The sequence below is a fragment of the Polypterus senegalus genome, chromosome 1 (genome assembly GCF_016835505.1).
Source record: "Polypterus senegalus isolate Bchr_013 chromosome 1, ASM1683550v1, whole genome shotgun sequence".
In the NCBI taxonomy this organism is placed as follows: Eukaryota; Metazoa; Chordata; class Cladistia; order Polypteriformes; family Polypteridae; genus Polypterus; species Polypterus senegalus.
The window spans coordinates 168,315,067-168,333,407 of record NC_053154.1 but is presented as its reverse complement, the minus strand read 5'-3'; the positions used below and the strand labels follow the sequence as shown (position 1 = coordinate 168,333,407).

At 35.4% G+C, this 18,341-nt stretch overlaps 1 protein-coding gene across 21 annotated transcripts in view; it reads right to left on the bottom strand.

The window, feature by feature from the left end:
* kif1aa (kinesin family member 1Aa) overlaps window positions 1-18,341 on the bottom strand; it is a 247,128-nt gene that overhangs the window by 63,312 nt on the left and 165,475 nt on the right. For all 21 annotated transcript variants that reach the window (XM_039762404.1, XM_039762412.1, XM_039762416.1 and 18 more), the window contains 6 exons: window positions 17,434-17,524; window positions 16,835-16,953; window positions 12,876-12,931; window positions 2,692-2,800; window positions 2,012-2,078; window positions 1,043-1,127 (listed from right to left, as the gene is read on the bottom strand). In XM_039762404.1, coding sequence (XP_039618338.1) covers window positions 1,043-1,127; window positions 2,012-2,078; window positions 2,692-2,800; window positions 12,876-12,931; window positions 16,835-16,953; window positions 17,434-17,524 — 527 coding nt within the window. The remainder of the gene's footprint in view (window positions 1-1,042; window positions 1,128-2,011; window positions 2,079-2,691; window positions 2,801-12,875; window positions 12,932-16,834; window positions 16,954-17,433; window positions 17,525-18,341) is intronic.

Here is an 18,341-nt window from a genome sequence, read left to right as displayed (position 1 = left end):
TTTTCCTGTAACATTTTACTGAATTGTGATTATTTTATAGCTGGCATGATTCTCTTATAACCTGGTTAGGTTTCATTGGTTGGAGAAAGAAAAAAGCTTATGAGGAAACAATGATAGGCACATGGAAATGCATTGTCAAAATCAAAATGAAATGGAAAATAATTATTTATTTTTAACAATCCATTCAAATATTATTACAGATCCTTTCTTAAACAGTGAAAAGGGGGTGCCGTGGGAGGGGAAGGGGGCTCAATATCATAGATGTCATAGAACAAGATAGCATTTTTGGCTTTGTTTGAGGTTTGTAAGCAATCAGTGTAAATCAAACATTCAGGCTGAGTTTTAGAAGAGTCAAGAACACAATCCAAACTGAAACAGTGAATATGGCTGTAAAAATCCTGCCATTTGTTATCACAACTTACCAGTTTTTCAGCTGTCTAAATATCAAATGTAGACCATGCAGATGTGGTACCTTAAACAGAAATTTGCACAGCAGCACCAAAGCCTGATTCAGAGAACAAAGAATGCCACTCAGACTGATAATATATATTTTATCTGTAGCTTGAGTTATATTAGAAGGACAGGCATGATAGGTTTACGTAATTTTATGTGGATTCCATTTCTTTGGACAGGTTGTATTTGGGATGTTGCTGTTATAGAATTTTTGGCTACTTCTGTTGACTGATATCCTAACATTGTTTGAAAATCTAAAAAGAAAAAAAAAACCCAAGCACATGGCCTGCCAGCGCTCCAATAGGAAAACCAAAAAGAAATATAACCAATTGCACCATAAAGGCAATTAGGCAATTTTGCTTACAGGCTAAAATGATTATTGCTTGATTATATCTATTCTCTGTTTGGATATTTTCAGAAAATGAACAGAACTGTAATGGCTTTAGGTCACCTCTGTGCATTTCTCCCAGAAAAAGACAAAGTCTTTCACATCTCCTGTCCTTAGGGAACCAAAGTACTGTACAATGTCTTTAGTATCATGTTAGTAATAAGATCATACATTTTTATACAAACAACAACACCTACTTACCAACAACCAACTCTCTGACTTCTTTCCATTCAACTTCATTGGTTTTCTCATGCACTATTGTAACTGTAATTCTTCTCTGAATACCCTGTTGGTCAAAGAAAAGGAAATCACTTCCTTAATGACATCACTTCAATTTCAACTATGAGTTGTGAGAAAAAAAGGGTCAGTGTTGCTGCAGTAAAAACATTGGGTTTATTTCATAATTATGATCCAAAATTATTATTTAATGGACTTAAACTGTTGATGATGATGATAATGAAATACAGAAGGACTAAATCAAATACCAATATAAGAACAATGCTGATGAATAATGAAAAAAAACAACAATTTCTAATAATAGCTATAGCATTAGAAACAGAGTTACATGTTAAATTTGAAGAGTGGGATTTGGTGGTCTGAAATGTTTTGCAGGCAAGGTGGTTATGATGATGCATCACAGCTACAGTACCTCAAATTCAGCTTACAGACTAGAAGCTTTTGGAAAAGATCCATACAGTAACATTTTAAGTAACTTAAGTATTGTTTCTCATTTGATGTATAATTTTTAAACTTTCACAAACTGCAGCTTTCTATTTTGGATGGACTCTGACAACACTTCCTATGTATACAATATACATCATATATTTTAATAATAGGTAGCAGGGCAGTGCAGTGGTAGGCTGCTGTTCTCTCCATGTCTACATGGGTTTCCTCTGGGTGTTCTGGTTTCCTTCCATAGTCCAAACACATGTAGGTTAGGTGGATTGGTGTTGTTAACTTGGCCCTAGTGTGTCTATGTGTTGATGCTGTAAAGGACTGGCACCCTGTCTGTCCATGGATTGTTACCACCTAGTGCACTATGCTTGCTTTAACTTTACTGTGACCCTGCCCTGTATAAGTGGGTTAAGGAATCTCTCAGCCATACTTTCACATATACTTTACATAAATAATCTATTTCAAATACTACTGAAATGTAAATGTGAAACTAACCTGATGCAGAAGGAAAGTACCATGACAAGGCATTCCCCCTCGATGGTCGACAACTGCTGGGATATAGCTAGAAACAAAACATGCAATAAAGACACAGTTAATAGAATAAAATTAATAAACACAACTCCATGATTTTTGATTATTTGTTTATTTATTCTGCCCTGCTTGGTGTTTGATTTGTCTCTTAACCTGAATGTATGTCAAATAAGCTCATGAAACACTACCAAATATTTACCACATACGTTGCTCATTTTTTTTTTCTAAAAACTACTTTTTGAACAGAAGTTTATAATATAACATTAGCACCATAAATACTAATGCTATAATATATACATAAATGGAATTTAAAACACATAGAAGCTTAACTTGTTTGCCTCAGGTGTGTTACGACTACTACAACTATTAAATCTTTCATTTTTTATTTCATAATAAGTTTTTCATCATACAGTTTTACATATTTGCAAAACTCAGTTGATCAGAATTTCTACCATAACCATCCATTTCAACAAGGGAGTAAATGGTTAATTTTGTTTGGCTTACATAAAAAAACAGTATTTGGTTCTGTACTGCTTGCAAGTGGAAAAGAAACAGCTTAGACAGGAATTATGCAAAATGTGCACCACATACAGTAAATATCAAAATATTTTTATGAATCACAACATTCCTATAAATACACTTACTCTCCATTGGCTTCCAACTCGCAGATTTCGAAGAACACCATCAGGTCATATTTGCAGTGACAAGGTCCAGCATTTGGCCGGGTCAGAGTGCTCAGCTTGGTAGCAGGAACTGGTAAGCACAAGACAGAGGAATAAAGTGAGACCTCAAGCAAAGCTGTACCTTGTCTAAGAGGCGACTGATACACCAAGTTAAAGAAAAAAAAACAAAGACATTTTATGATTTAATGTGCTTTCCAATCTATAGAAAAGAAACTGAAAAAAAAAATAAGCTGGGTCTTCATGTCTCTGTCACCGACTTGCCAGGAAATTTGCATTGTCCATTAGCTCTAGTTATAAAGCTGTTTAGACACATTGAATTTCAACTATTGTCGTAGCAATATTCAGAAACAGCAAAAAAAAAAAAAAAAATCAACATGGCTGGTTTTTACATCTTTGTTATTTTCTGGGAAGAAGAAAGACTGAGGTCCAGTATAGACAATTTCTTTTGGAATGTATAAGATTTTAAATTTACCAACATATCTCGATGAATGAAGACACCCTGATGAAGAATGCCACTTATAAGGATACAAAAGTCTATACAATTGTATTACTTTTAGGAATATATTAAATACAATGTAATATTTACTTTGAGATCTTGACAGAGAGGTTGGGATCATGAATTGACAGCGCATTGCCACAACCACCACACAATGAACCACCTGGATTATGACCTGAGTGCAGCAGGTGGCACCTCAACACCACACTGCAGCAATGTGAGGTTTATTTTTCAGTGGCAGGAGTGCCAATCCTGCTACTAACACCCAAGTTTCCCCATAAGTTAGATGACCTGCTTGCAAGGCTGGTTGCATTTAATGTCATACCCAGAATGAAGCAATTGAAGGTTAAGCGCCTTGCTCAAGGGTCCAACAGAGTAGAGTCACTTCTGGCATTCACCACATTTGAACCGGCAGCTTGCCAATTACCATTGCAGATCCCTAGCCTCAGAGCCACCACATCCCTTGACAGAGATGCAGGGAAAAATGAACATCAAGTCATAAGATAAATCTGATTTTAAATTTGGATGGAATCTCAAAATAACAGCTGACTAAAACTTTGATTGTCAGCTCTCAGCCACAATCAGTGACAAATGTTAATAATCATTCATTATATTAACACTATACACATTTATTTATGGAAAATGAACATTGATAAAAAATATAATGTAAATTACTTCTAAGAATTCTCCAGCAGTCTCTCTTATTAGGCTGAAAACAATTTATTGCTGTTTTTTTATTAAAAAAAAAAAAAGTACCGGATATGATTGATTTCCAATGAAACCTCAAATTTAACTTTAATAACAGCGGGACATTTAGCTCAATGTCATTTACAGTGGTGGACCAATTCTTATTCAGCTCTAGTAGTGTTTGCAAAATAATACTGTGATGATATTTGAAGAACTGCAGGGTATTAGTTTCAAGAAAATGGTTAATTACCTGTTTTCATGTATCTGAAAATTTATCAGAGAATAAAAAGCCTCTCAAATTTATGTAAATTTAGAAGTTATACTGTTCATCTCCATAAAACTCTGACATCAATGAAGATTTAATGTATTTTATACTTCTATAAAGTTTTCTGTGTTTGCTTTGCATATAAAGATTAGACTCCTTCTTTCATTCCACTTTTCACCAAACATTCAAGGCTGGAATAAACAGACTTGTTCATAATAATTTAAAGCTCATTTGTTTTTCTAATCCGACATGTGGGCAGAAGTCAGAACACTAGATCTAGAAACTGTAATTCATAGGGTCAAAAGGAAACTCAAGGATGTATTATATCAGATTGGCTTAGATTATATGCATTTTATTAATCCCAAAAGGAAATTTAGAATAGTTATAAAATCCTTCTAAATTAAGGTTTCTGATATTTTAATGAATGTAGTCTTTTAAACCTGCAAAGACATTCCTTTAAAAAAATTCAAACAAGCGCTGTATTTGAAATTCACCATTTTATAAAATGGCTACAATGGTGTTATCTGACAATAGACTTTGTCTTGGGCAACTATTAAGATAGAAAAAAATGTCACTATAAAAGCACAATCTACATAATAAAAAGGCTGTGTGTGGGTGTGTGTGTCTGGTCTGGTCCCTTGGAGCAATATGATTGGTCAGGTTGGCTTTTGACTGATTGGTCAGTTTCATTGTGGTTTATCTGTCAAATGCAATCAAGACAGGAAGCACCAATCAAGGAAAGACATAGGAAGATCACTGAGAGTTGGTCTAAAACATATTTTTCATAAAAGCTGACGGGGACCCATCTACTATTGGTGGTAATCAAAAAGCAAGGCATCTTAAAATGACCGTGCAAGACAGGTTGGGACACATGATACCAAAGAAAGGCCCGGGATGAACAATGACAGTATAAGTAAGGCAAGAGATATCAAATATTTAAAAATGTTTATATTACCTGCTAGTATTTAATAAATGAAAAAGTCAATCAAATTAAAATATTGATAAATATTCAATATTAAACTTGATATTAAAAGGACAGAAACAATAACTACACAATAGCAGTTATATATGTATCAGTGAAAACCAATACCTTTAGCTTTTAGGACTAAAATACTAAGAAGAGTAAGAAACTTAAAGTGGGTGTGCACCTTGTTTCAAAAGTTACACTAATATAAGGGGTTATTGTATATTATTCTAATTTCAGTACATACTTCTAATATGCATTTGAGTTTTGGTTGCAAGCTGAAAAATGAAAAGTTTGACCACGCCATATTTCTTTGTAAGAATTCACATAGGCATTGCTAAATCACTTTTCCTGAATGTGTCAAGTAATATTACCAGAAACAATGGAAGTACAAAATAAAAAAACATATATATTAAACCTAAAGAAAGAGGTGCAAATGTTTCTCATACTGTGACATTTCTCTCACCTAGCTTCAATCTCTCTCTGTACTGTCTATATTGAAAGTAAGGTTGTAGAAATAAAGTTTGTAAGAATAAATTCTAACCTCACTGGAATGAGACACTTTTTCGAGTGATGTAAGTCTTTGTCAGGAGGACATTTTTGATTTAATTAAAAGTGATTAGGATTAGCACTAATTAGTAGGTGTAACATTAATCTTCTGGGTGCTAACAAGCAGTAAATGGGTGTTGTAAATGTTGGGGTTGAATCCGAAAATTCAGTTGCATAACTTTGTGCTTAGTTCCTAAATATTAGCAAGAAAACTATCATTACTAGCCTCATATAAATGAAATGTGTATACAAATATATGTTAATAAAAAAATAAAACTTAATAACACATAATGTTTTGAGTTGGAAAAATTATTCAAAATATTGAGGTTTGCATATTTCAGTATTAATAAATGAAATAAAGATTTGCTAAAGTCTAGTGATACTTGTTATTTTTCTTTGTATATCAGTTAAGATACTGGAGATATAACTAGTAAATTTGGCACTCTTGTGAAATAGAGAATAAAGTAAAGTTTAAAATGTTGGAAAATACGTTTTTCTAATTTCGAAAAGATGCTTTCCAACTTTAACAGATAAGGTGTGATTTTCTCATTCTTCCCTTGCTGTTTTAGTGTTCCTTTGAGAATTCAGCAAATTTAGAAAATATTTTTTCTCATTTTTGTTGCATAAACAATTCGAGACATTATCTTGATTTTTTTTTTTTGGCTGTATTGATTTGGACACAAAAAGTGTTTTATATCCCCTCGTTTTACTGTATTATAACAAGCTGCCTTGTCCACAGTAACTCTAGTAACAATACTGCTTGGGTCCAGTGAGACATTTTGTTACTAGTGTGTAATTTACAATTAAACCGTAACACTTAAAGTTCTTCAGTAGGAATACCTTGCAAAACATAAGCAAATGAGCTTTAATATTTTTTGTAGAGAATAAAGGATTTGCAAATAACTGTGCAAAACCTATCCTTATTTATTTTGCAGTGAAGTTCTAAAGTGTGACCTTGAATATAATAACTAACATCCACTTAATTGATATTTTCTACAGATTTGAAAACTTTGCTCTGGTTTGACCTTACATCTAATCATATTTAAGAATGAGCTGAAGGTTGTGGTGGTGTAACCAAAATTAGCACCAAAAGTATTGACAAAACATTTTTAATACTGTGTGGGTTTGTTTTTGGAGTTAGTGTGTGATAACTGCAGTCCATATATAAACAGAAAATTCATAACAAAATAAAAATGTAATACTTTCCTAAGCAACAACAAAAACATTTATTTCTGTAGTACTTCTTACAAGACATATAACTCAAAGAGCTTTACAAGAGGTTAAAGAGAAAATGCCTAGAAAAGAGTTCTTAATTATGGATTTGTTAGGAATACAATCAGATTCTTGCATTTAAAATCAGATAAGTTTTAATAGTCCCTGTACAAATTATGAAATATTTTTTATTTCAGAACTAAGATACTACTTAGGGCATCAGAGCGCAGAAAACTCCCTTCACCTTTGATGTGTGTGGCTCCCTGAATATGCATACCCCTTCAATCACAAACATTGCTGGGGTCCAGATTGTCTAAAAATGATTTACGCCAGATGGGATGAGCACAACATATGTGTTTGTTAACTGTATTAAATACAAGTATGTTTGACACTCACTTTTATTTCCAAAATTCTTCCTTCAATTCAATCTTTCACGAGGGGAAACTGTTTTGGAGACTTTAACCTGCTCCTTGGCTATTATATCCATTAATTACTAGCATTTAAGTTTTATAATTTCCTAAGGTCATCCTCCAGAAACTCCTAACGGACTAAGCCAATATCTTTTAAGTGTAAGCAATATAAAATTCACTTACACATGAAAAAAAAACAAACAAAAAAGAAACAAGCACAGCAGAAGAACAAACTGAGCAATCTCCACCACCACAATTCTTAATCTGAAATTCATGCATGTGTTTGCAAGAGTCTACGAAGAAAGACTTTTTAGTTAGTAGAATGGCAAGAATTATGAAATTGCTGTCAGGACTCAAACCTATCTTTATAAAAAAAGAGACACTGAGAAAGAAAATACAAGAATAAATATATAAATAATAATAAATTAATAGGAATAAAAAGTATGCACCACACCTCATGCAGCTAAAAATAAGTAAACTCCCACCAGCACACCATGAGAGCATTAGAAAGTTTACAAATGACCCAAAGTCTCATCCATTAGTTTCCTAAAATTCATCACGATGCAGTTCATAAAACAAGACTGAGAAGGTTTTTATTTTGTGTGTGTGTGCCCAGTACCCTTTCTCAGCTTGCGTTATACAGGTGTACATAAAAAAAAATGTATAAAAAGCTTTTCCACAAGTAAAAATAAAATCTTATTTACACAGTGATAATCAACACTTCTTTAGCAGTTTCATCAGAATGCACAACATTCACTCTCGAACATACACATTTTAGTATAGTAAAGTAAACCTGCTGTTCATTTTGTGATTGGACGGTTTGATTAATAGATTCTAAAAATGATAATCAATAGCCTTTCACGAACACGTTGCTGACTGATTCCCACCACCTTTACAGGCGAGTCTTCTAGAACTGACATGCCCCATGCCTGCACCTGGCAGTCCTCAGTTCTAATTTTGAGAACTGTACATTTATCTGCTCTAGCTGTCACCTTGCTTAGGTTAGTGCTTTAGGTGGAATTTCTTGTTCAATGTTTTGTCTAGCCTTACTGTTTCTTTGCTAAATACTGAATTCATTAACAGCCACAACTACATATTTGATGGAAATGAGAAATATTTCAATGATGTGCACCTCACTTTTTTAAGAAGGGGAGGGGGTAACATTTTCAAATTCAGTTAAGAATGCCTTTTCTGAGATGTTCACACACTCACACATAGAAGACTACAATCCAGTGTTTTGATAAGATTGATTGTCAACTCTAAACTGGACCAAATTAAGGATAATTGTAGCCAGTATGCTCCATGGTGCAATGAAATTAAGTCCAGAGTGAGTTCCTGCCTTGCATTTTTAGACCAGTACATGTCTCTACATTGGGATAGTGTAATGTCTGCTGTGGTAATTGCTAGAGGGAGTTACTTTACAGATATCAGAGAAGAGAATCCCTCTAAGGCAAGGCTGGAAAATGCAGAACAGCTGAAAAAAACTAGAGACACACAAACACACTCTACCCAGTGGAAAATCCAATAAACTAGTTCAAGATTGTTAACTGGAATAGTCAATAGTTCATAAATATGTTAAAAAGAAGTTTTGTTTCAGAATACTCAAAAATTTCTATTTCTCAAACACAAGTGAACTGTTTATGGGATTTCCCTTCCCTTGATGTCAACTTCTACAAACCCGGTTTCTGTGCTTTGAAAACTGCACAGTTAGTAACAGGTGGGGTTGGGAGAAAATTCTGCTCCTCTCCTTCAGAGAGGAAGGAGGAAGCCAGGGTGGCAGCAGACAGAGCATGCCCAGACAAAGAATCAACAAGTGAGCAGTTTAGCACTTCTGGCACCAGGAATCGAATCAGCTCGATGGTTTTCTCTCTGTCTGTAAGGGACAACATGGTGGCATGGAAACAAAACATAGTACAAAGAAAAAGCAGTTAGAAATAACACAACATTTCTACTGATTATGTTAACAGTGATTGACAGAAAAAAAAAACATAACTGATATTATACTTGATCAAAATAACAGTGTACATCTATAAATCATTTTAGTGACTAATGAAGTGCTCTGATTAAAAGAAATTGGACAGGCAATTCATCATTGCAGGAATGCCACGTATTGTTTGTAACCAATGCTCTCAGCCAATTTATATAATGCTTAAGGCCACAATAATGCAAAGCACAGAGAAAAAATAAAATAATTATGTTTATATGTAAAAATAAACATTTTATTTATCATATATTACAATCCTGGTATACATTTCCCTAATAAAAGAAATGAGACTCTTGAAGTTATAAGCAAAACATGAGGAAACAAGTGTTATCTGGTTTTAATGACCATGCTATTCCAAAAAATGACATGTAAACAGTTATGTAATTGTGTCTGCTTGCACTGAGAAACACTAATCCTTTATAGTCTTTGAGTGAAGGAAATTAACAAACCTTCTTAAAATGTTTCATCCTTTGTCAACCAGTACTGTATACCTACACAATCATCTCAGAAGTCTCAGTTTTCGATCTAAAGTGCTGCCCAATCAAATGTCTACCCATTTTTTCTCAATGCCATCTTTATTAAAATTATGTTTGCTTTTAACAGGTATGCATCATTCTTCACACATGCCGAAATACCCCAGAATGTTAGCATACTTTGCAGTCACATCCATTTTTCTGCAATAGGAAGTCTGTCACATAAATTCTGTTTGAATGGTGTATAGATTTCTTGCGTTATGCTTCCATAACATTTTTCATTTTGTTCACTTTTACAGCTTGGTACAGTGTCTGAATAAAGTGGAAGCCTAATAATTTTAATAAGACTAAAGTAAATGAACCAACAAGTGAAAACAAAAAGTCAAATAAATAGACATAGACCTTGTAGAACATGGTAAGACAGAGAAGAAGAAAACAAAAAACTTAATATAGGAAAGAACCATTTTACAACATGGTAATAGAGTAAATATTGTGAAGTCTGACTTAATGGTTGAAAGAAATAGAGTGTACAAGTCATTGAATTGTATAAGACAGTGTCAGAAGTACAGTATATGAAAAAGGTGTTAAAGTATAGTTCCAGGCTTAGTCAGGGATATGTGTGATGGACACTTTATACAATATGATCCTGCCTGATCATAATAACAAATTTAATAAAAAAAAAAAAAAAACACAACCACCCAACAAGTTTCTTTTTAACTCACTGTTCAAATGATTAGCAAAATATTTAATATCATATGAATAAGGTTCATTCATCCTACTTCAGTTTGATTTGCACATTAACTAACAATTATCTAGTCCTAAACAAGCATGACAAATGAATAAAATTAACCTCAGTTCATTAAAAGCAACACACATAGTAACATTATCTTTTTCACTATTTGTTCAACAAAAAATATGACAACATGTGGAAGATATAACGTAGTATACCCTAACTCTTCCAACATCACCTAAGAAAATAATTATAGCCAAGTCCTGCTTATCAAGTGGATGTTATTAGTAGATTATCAGGAAGTGCTAACGCCTCTGAAAGAAGAACCTTTCACAGTTCAGTCTGGAGCATTCAGGTTTGTGTTAACACTGTGTCAAGGGAGACAAGGATAATGTCACTGGTCTTCCAGAAGCAATGGTGGATGCTTATTAGTTAGGGAAATTTCACAACGCAATTTCTAAACAATTTTAAGTTCATCATTCCACAATGTAAAGGAATTGTTGTAGAAATGCAGAACATTCAACACAGCTGCAAATCCTCCCAGAACTGGACGCCCCAGCCAAATCACCCAAAGATCAGACAATATGATCATAATTCAGTGATCCTCAAGTGAAGACAGTGACTTTCAAATATGGACAAACAGGAGAAAAGCCTGTTCTCTCTAAAATTACATGGTAGTATGACATACATTTGTGAAGCGGTTTCTGAATGAATTATAAGACTTTTTAGACAAGGTCTACTGGAGAGAAAAGACTAAATAGGAGTTGTCTGGTTGTTATGTATAGCGCCATGCTTGGTGAAAACCAAACAGACTGTATTACCACAAGAACTATATACCAAACATAAAGAACATTGGTGGAAGGTTGATGTTTTTGGGCTTGTTTTGCAGCCATAGATCATTGACTCATTGCAGTCATTGGCTTCACAATGAAGACCTCTTTATATCAAGAGCAATACAGAAGAACATATAAGATCAGCTCTTATATAGTTGAAGATTGCCTGAAACTGTATCATGCAACAGAACAATGATCCTAAACACACCTGTACACCTAAAGATGAATGGTTGAAAAAAATGAGCCACTGAATCATGCAGTGATCATACTTTTCCACACATTGGATTGTTGAACAAAAAATGAAAAAGTAAAATCTTTTAGGATGTGTTTGTCACCAGAGGTTGGATTTATCTAATTTAACGACATGATTATATGTAAAAGCACTGAAACAGTACACATCCACAAGAGGAAATATCAGGAGAGTGGTTTATTTGCTTTATAAGTGTTGATAAGAGCCTGCAAGGAAGGAGAAGTGATGATATACCCATCATAAAATCTGACTGCATTAAGTATCCAGATGTAAAATCAGAAATTGACAAATGGAGTAAAGGAAAGAAGTTCTAGTAAATTCTGGTCAATGATAAAGTGAGGTGAAACAGCCAAATAAATATCACAATCACAAAAAAAAAATGAAACATTAAGCATATTTTTTTCAGTGTTATAAAACTGTGGCGAGTCTGCTATCCAGGAAACAAGCCAATATTGGAGATAAGAGTGTCAGCTTTAAGGTGAATTATGAGAATTAGTTCTACTCACTTCTGTAATGTGGAACTGTCAGAAAAAATGTCTCAAATTGGCCTATCAGGTTACAAAGTAATAAACAATCAGCCTCTTAAGTTTAAATAACCATCTTAAATACTGTAATTAAATTCCAGAACTAAAGGTATTTGGAAAAAATAACACAGTTAAATAGTTTTTAAATCAGTGCATTCTGACCCAATGATTTATTATAAATATTTTGGGGAAAAATATAGCATGCCTCAACATAGCATGTCCCTTGGAATATTTGAGTAAACCCCATGCAGATATGGGGAAGCCAGACAAAAACTCAGACACAGGATTCAACACCAGGATGCTGGATCTATCAGATACCACCACTGACCACTGTGCCTCTCACTAAAATACTATTCTGTGTTCAATGATGATGTAATCTTCTAATAACCATAATAATACAACCAGCTACACAAACTGATGTAATTCAATAATTAATAACCTCTAAAAGCAAACACAGTGATTTTCATTGGATTTTCTAATACTGAGATTTTGTTCTTTTGTTAAATCAACTTAAGAAATCAATTGACCTGTTTTTTACATCACATTTGTAGAGATATATTATTTGTGGTAATTACTTGATTTTGTTTTGTGCTATTTAACATCTTACAATTGATCAGTGGGCATTCATTCTGTTCCCAATAAGCTAATGCTGTAGTAGTAGTAGTAGTAGTAGTAGTAGTAGTAGTAGTAGTAGTACCAGCGGTAGATAAAGTCATTGTCAGTTTGTAATTTTTATTTTTTTAATTTTTATTATTCTAGCACTCTTACCTGGTCTGGACAAAGGCATCACTCGAGGGAACTGTCGTCTTGTTGGCCGCAGTGGACTGTGAAAAAAATATATATATATAATTCCATTTCTTTTTATGCCTAAATCCAACTCTTAACACTAGAATCCCTGAAAATTCCTTTGCACCTCTCCATTAGTGTCATTTGTTTTGCAAATGTGTCGATCATTACAAGAAGCAAGCAGCCTGGTATCTCATCCCCCCCGTCGCCGCAGTTCAACTCGGACAAAAAGGTCTCCCAGCTCAAGTCTGTTTGTCTGTGTGTGAGGTGCCTGGAGTTGTTTATGGTAAATAATACAGTATATCATTATTTGGAACACATGCATTTCATGTGTGTTCCGTGTCTACAAAGATCTTGGTAAGTGTAGGATGAAAGGAAATAATTGTGAGGCAAGAAATGCTGAACACACACCTAAAGCAGAAACTTTTTCCATGTTATACTAATAATGACGTGAAGTGTATAATGTGTGAAGTCTTTAGTCCAAATATCAAATAAAAATGCGTGCTTTTATTCATGAATTTAACTAAAGTAAAAAAAAAAAATCATTCAATTTACATATTGCTATCAATGAGTTACAAACCCAAGCTCAAATGTCAATGGACAGAAAGCTAATATGTATTCCTGGATGGTGCAGAGGTATAAGCTGCTGCCTTATAACTGAAAGGTTGTAGGTTTGAGTCCCGGCATTCCTTGTTTTGAGTAGTGAGCTGCTATTATTACTATTATTACTATAATATAATAAAAACATACATTTGATTTGAGTCTGTAACACCCATTGTGAATTTTGGCTTCTTGTAAAAGTTAGTGCATTTCTTTTATTATTCAGTTTAATTCTCTCAGTGACGTTCATGTGTTACAACAAACTTGCCTCTCCCTCTCTCAGTTGATGATGTTTATCTCCATTCTTTTCACGAGAGTAGTGATGATCACAGTTGGTACTGTGATTGATGCCTGCTCAGAACTATGAACTATATCACTGCTCTTGTGAAACGAATGGAGATAAACAGCATCAACTCAGAGAGGGAGAGGCAAGTTCATTGCACCACGTGAACGTCATTGAGAGAATAAAACTGAATAATAAAAAAAGCACCAACTTTTACAAGTAGCCAAAATTTACACAGGGTGTTAAAGACTCAAAACAAATGTAAGTTTTTATCATATTACAGTAATAATAATAATAGCAGCTCACTACTCAAAACGTGAGTGCCGGAACTCGAACCAGCAAACTTCTGGTTATAAGGCAGCAGTTCCTACCTCTGTGCCATCTAAGAATACACATCAACTTTCTGTCGATTGACATTTGAGCTTGGGTTTGTAACTCATTGATAGCAGCATGTAAACTGAATGATTTTTTTTTTTTTTACTTTGGTTATATTCTTGAATAGGGCAGCATGGTGGTGCAGTGGGTAGCACAGCTGCCTTGCAGTTAGGAGACCTGGGTTTGCTTCCCGGGCCCTCCCTGCATGGAGTTTGCATGTTCTCCCTGTGTCTGCGTGGGTTTCCTCCGGGCACTCCGGTTTCCTCCCACAGTCCAAAGACATGCAGGTTAGGTGCATTGACGATGCTAAATTGTCCCTAGTGTGTGCTTGGTGTGTGGGTGTGTGTGTATGTGCGCGCCCTGCGGTGGGCTGGCACCCTACCCGGGGTTTGTTTCCTGCCTTGTGCCCTGTGTTGGCTGGGACTGGCTCCATCAGACCCCCGTGACCCTGTAGTTAGGATATAGCAGGTTGGATAATGGATGGATGGATATTCTTGAATAAAAGTGCACATGTTTATTTGATACTTGGACTAAAGTCTTCACATATTTTACACTTCACGTCATTATTAGTATAACATGGAAAATGTTTCTGCTTTAGGTATGTGTATATATTGCTTTCATCCTACACTTACCCAGATCTTTGTAGACATGGAACACACATGAAAGGCATGTACAGTAATCCCTCCTCGATCGCGGGGGTTGCGTTCCAGACCCCCCCCGCGATAGGTGAAAATCCGCGAAATAGAAACCATATGTTTGTATAGTTATTTTTATATATTTTAAGCCCTTATAAACTCTCCCACCCTGTTAACATTATTAGAGCCCTCTAGACATGAAATAACACCCTTTAGTCAAATGTTTAAACTGTGCTCCATTACAAGACAGAGATGACAGTTCTTTCTCACAATTAAAAGAAAGCAAACATATCATCTTCAAAGGAGCGCCGTCATAAAGGAGCCGTCAGGAGCAGAGAATGTCAGAGAGAGCGCTCGCAAAGAAAAGCAAACAATCAAAAAATCAATACGTGCTTTTAAGTATACAGAAGCACCGCGATAAAGCAGCATTTTGTAGAGGAGCGTCCGTGTCCTCTGTGCAAACAGCCCCTCTGCTCACACCCCCTCCGTCAGGCAGAGAGAGTGAGAAAGATAGAGAGAAGCAAACAAGCACCGCGCGGGAAGCATATCTTATAGCATTGAGGAGTTTTAGTTAATATGTAATACATGCTCTGATTGGGTAGCTTCTAAGGCAACCGCCAATAGCATCCCTTGTATGTAATCAACTGGGCAATCAAACTGAGGAAGCATGTAACCTAAATTAAAAGACCCATTGTCTGCAGAAAGCGGTGAACCAGCGAAAAATCTGTGATATATATTTAGATGTGCTTACATTTAAAATACGCGATAGAGTGAAGCTGCGAAAGTCGAAGCGCGATATAGCGAGGGATTACTGTATTTCAAATAACAATATACTGTATTATTTAGCCTATACAACTCCAGACACCTCACACGAAGATAAGAGCCCATGAGCTGGGAGAACTTTTTGCCTGAGTTGAGCTCCATCAAGGGGTTGGGATAGCAGGCTGCTTGCTGCTTGTGCTGATCAATAGATTTACAAAACAAAAGACACTGAAGGAGAGGTGCGAAGGAATTTAAGGTGGCCAGGGATTACGAGTTTTTTCGTAGGCTTCAGGGATTCAAGTGTTAACAATGCAACACGGTATTTCCCACCCTTGATTTCACAGCATGTAGACTTGATTGGTTCATCTAGCAAGGGAGTGGATCGACTAGATTGTTTCATTGGACAGTGGGGGATCACCATTTCAGCACCCAGAGTCTCAATTGCTTTATCAAGCACTGGGTGCAATTGATTGGGTGAAAGGACCCTTGCTGTAATAGGCCCCTGGGTGTGCACCCAGAACACCATAATGGTTGACCTGTCCCTGTGTTTTGCAAGTACCTCTGGACCTCTTTGCATTGCCAGGGTACAGGGTCTCTGACAAAGATAAAATTCTAATAGAAACCTATTACACATACTGTACTTTGAAAAAAGCTCAAGATATCCCCATTGACAAACATTGTTACAACCACAGTTTTTTCATCTTTAAATTAGAAAGGTGTTTTGCTCATTAATCTCATGCCAAGTCATAAAAGCATTATAAGATGTCACACACATGCACATGGGGGGCCGCAACAGGGTCTGATTAATTCTGAACTGCTGAAATGCGGTACTAATCCTGTGCACTAATGCCTTCTCTCCTTCCTTGCAGGAACAAATAAAGCCTAACCCATTTCCTTCTGGCTACAGGGCATACCCTGATGAAGTAATTTCCTCCTCCTCGTTAGATGACCCGCCTCTTCCTTCCCCACCAGCACTATAAAAGGACCAGCACTTCTTCCCTGGAGCAGTCTTATCTTGGGATCAGTCCTATGAGGCTACTTTGCACTAATGATCGCTATTTTCTTTGCAGCAAAAGTTATAAAACACAGGGTGGATCCCTCCCAAACCTTCATATCTTGACCTTGTCTTTCTACAATGTATTCAGTGCTAAAAAAGTAAACTTCACAGCTACACCGAGAAAAATGTTGATCAAGTGTGTACCTTTGTTAATACATTACATATTTTTTGTTTCCTATTATTAGTAAGACATGACTGATACCCTGTTACTGAGATGGAAGATTTTTACCTGATTAAGTCCTTGCACATTGGTGGAAATGGCTGCTTCTGATAGTGCCCAAAAACTTCAAATACTATTGGCTGTGTTTTAATGTACTCCACAAAAGATTTTGTAACCTCCACAGCAATCTGGATAGGGAGAAGATCACAACACATTAACAACATTTAGAACAATTAAGCATATGAACATGTTGAATATAGCATTTGGCCTAGGAACTGAAACACTGTTTTGTTATCCATAGATTATTTGTCATAAAATGCTGCTTCTTATTTTCCTATCTATGATATATTTGCTGGAAATAATGATACATTTAAAAGGAGTTTGCAATTAATTATTTTCTGCAATCTTTTTACAAAAGACATTAGGCCCAATAAATATAAATATTTTATGCTGGCTCATGCATTGTTTGCAGCATTCAAATTTTTTCCTTTTGCCCATACAACTCAACAGGAAAAGAGCAATAGGTTTAGTCATGTTTTTGCTGGCATTTACTGTAAGTTTAAGTTAAGTATTCATGTGGAAAAAATAAAATCAGTATGTTTAATCACAATATTAAAAACCTCATTCACATGTTTGAAATGAATCATCAAGTCATTATTGTATCTTACATTTTGCACATGGTAGAATCCTAGTGGGGGCCCACGTCCAGTATTCTTCAGTGGCTCAGTGGAGAATGCTTCATCATGCCGATGAATGAAACTGAAAGAGACATTACTTAGCTCAGTCCCTGTGCTTGAAGAGAGTCATAAATATACACTACAAACATTATCACCCTTGATAATTCTAAGTTACTAGGGGGCTTTGCCCCCTGCTCACTTCACTCGCAAACCCCCCTGCCCTGCGCTTCATGGCAGCAACTTCACGTCTCTGTCACTCGTGTATGTGGATTTCATTTTCACCTGTCTTTTCTCTTTTACCTTTTCATCAGTATCACATTTAATTTTGATCCCCTGTTTTGAATTACATCGTGACAACGCAATGTATAACTGCCCGTAAGTAAATATCGTTTCTTTCTCTCTACAAGAAATCTGTCTGCATAAATCTCTTTGCATAAGCTCTTGTCTTGTGGAGCTTGAAATTTTCTCTCGTGAGATTTCACTTTCACCAAACAACAAATCTTTTAATTCTCGTGCATACGCCTCTTCATTGGGAAGAAACACTACTTTTCTCTGATGGCAACATGAATTAGATGATCCACAAGTCTCCGACCTAAAGTTTAAATCCGAACAATATATTAAATCTCTTCACTGTTCCATTATTTTACCGAGTAATAATTTCCATTTGTTTGTGCTCATGCAATCTTTACTGTTCTTTTTTTGAGACTTTAGAATTTTCGTTCTTCCATTATTTCTAACCTGCTCTGCATGTGTACCACGCCAACATTTTTGAATTCTTTACGACTTTCTACTTTATCATCTACTCTGTGGCCATGGTTATATCTCTTGGCACAAAGACTCATCTCGCGGGACGTGTGTTTCTCTGAGAAAATCACGTCTAGTCTCCTTCCAAGATTTTT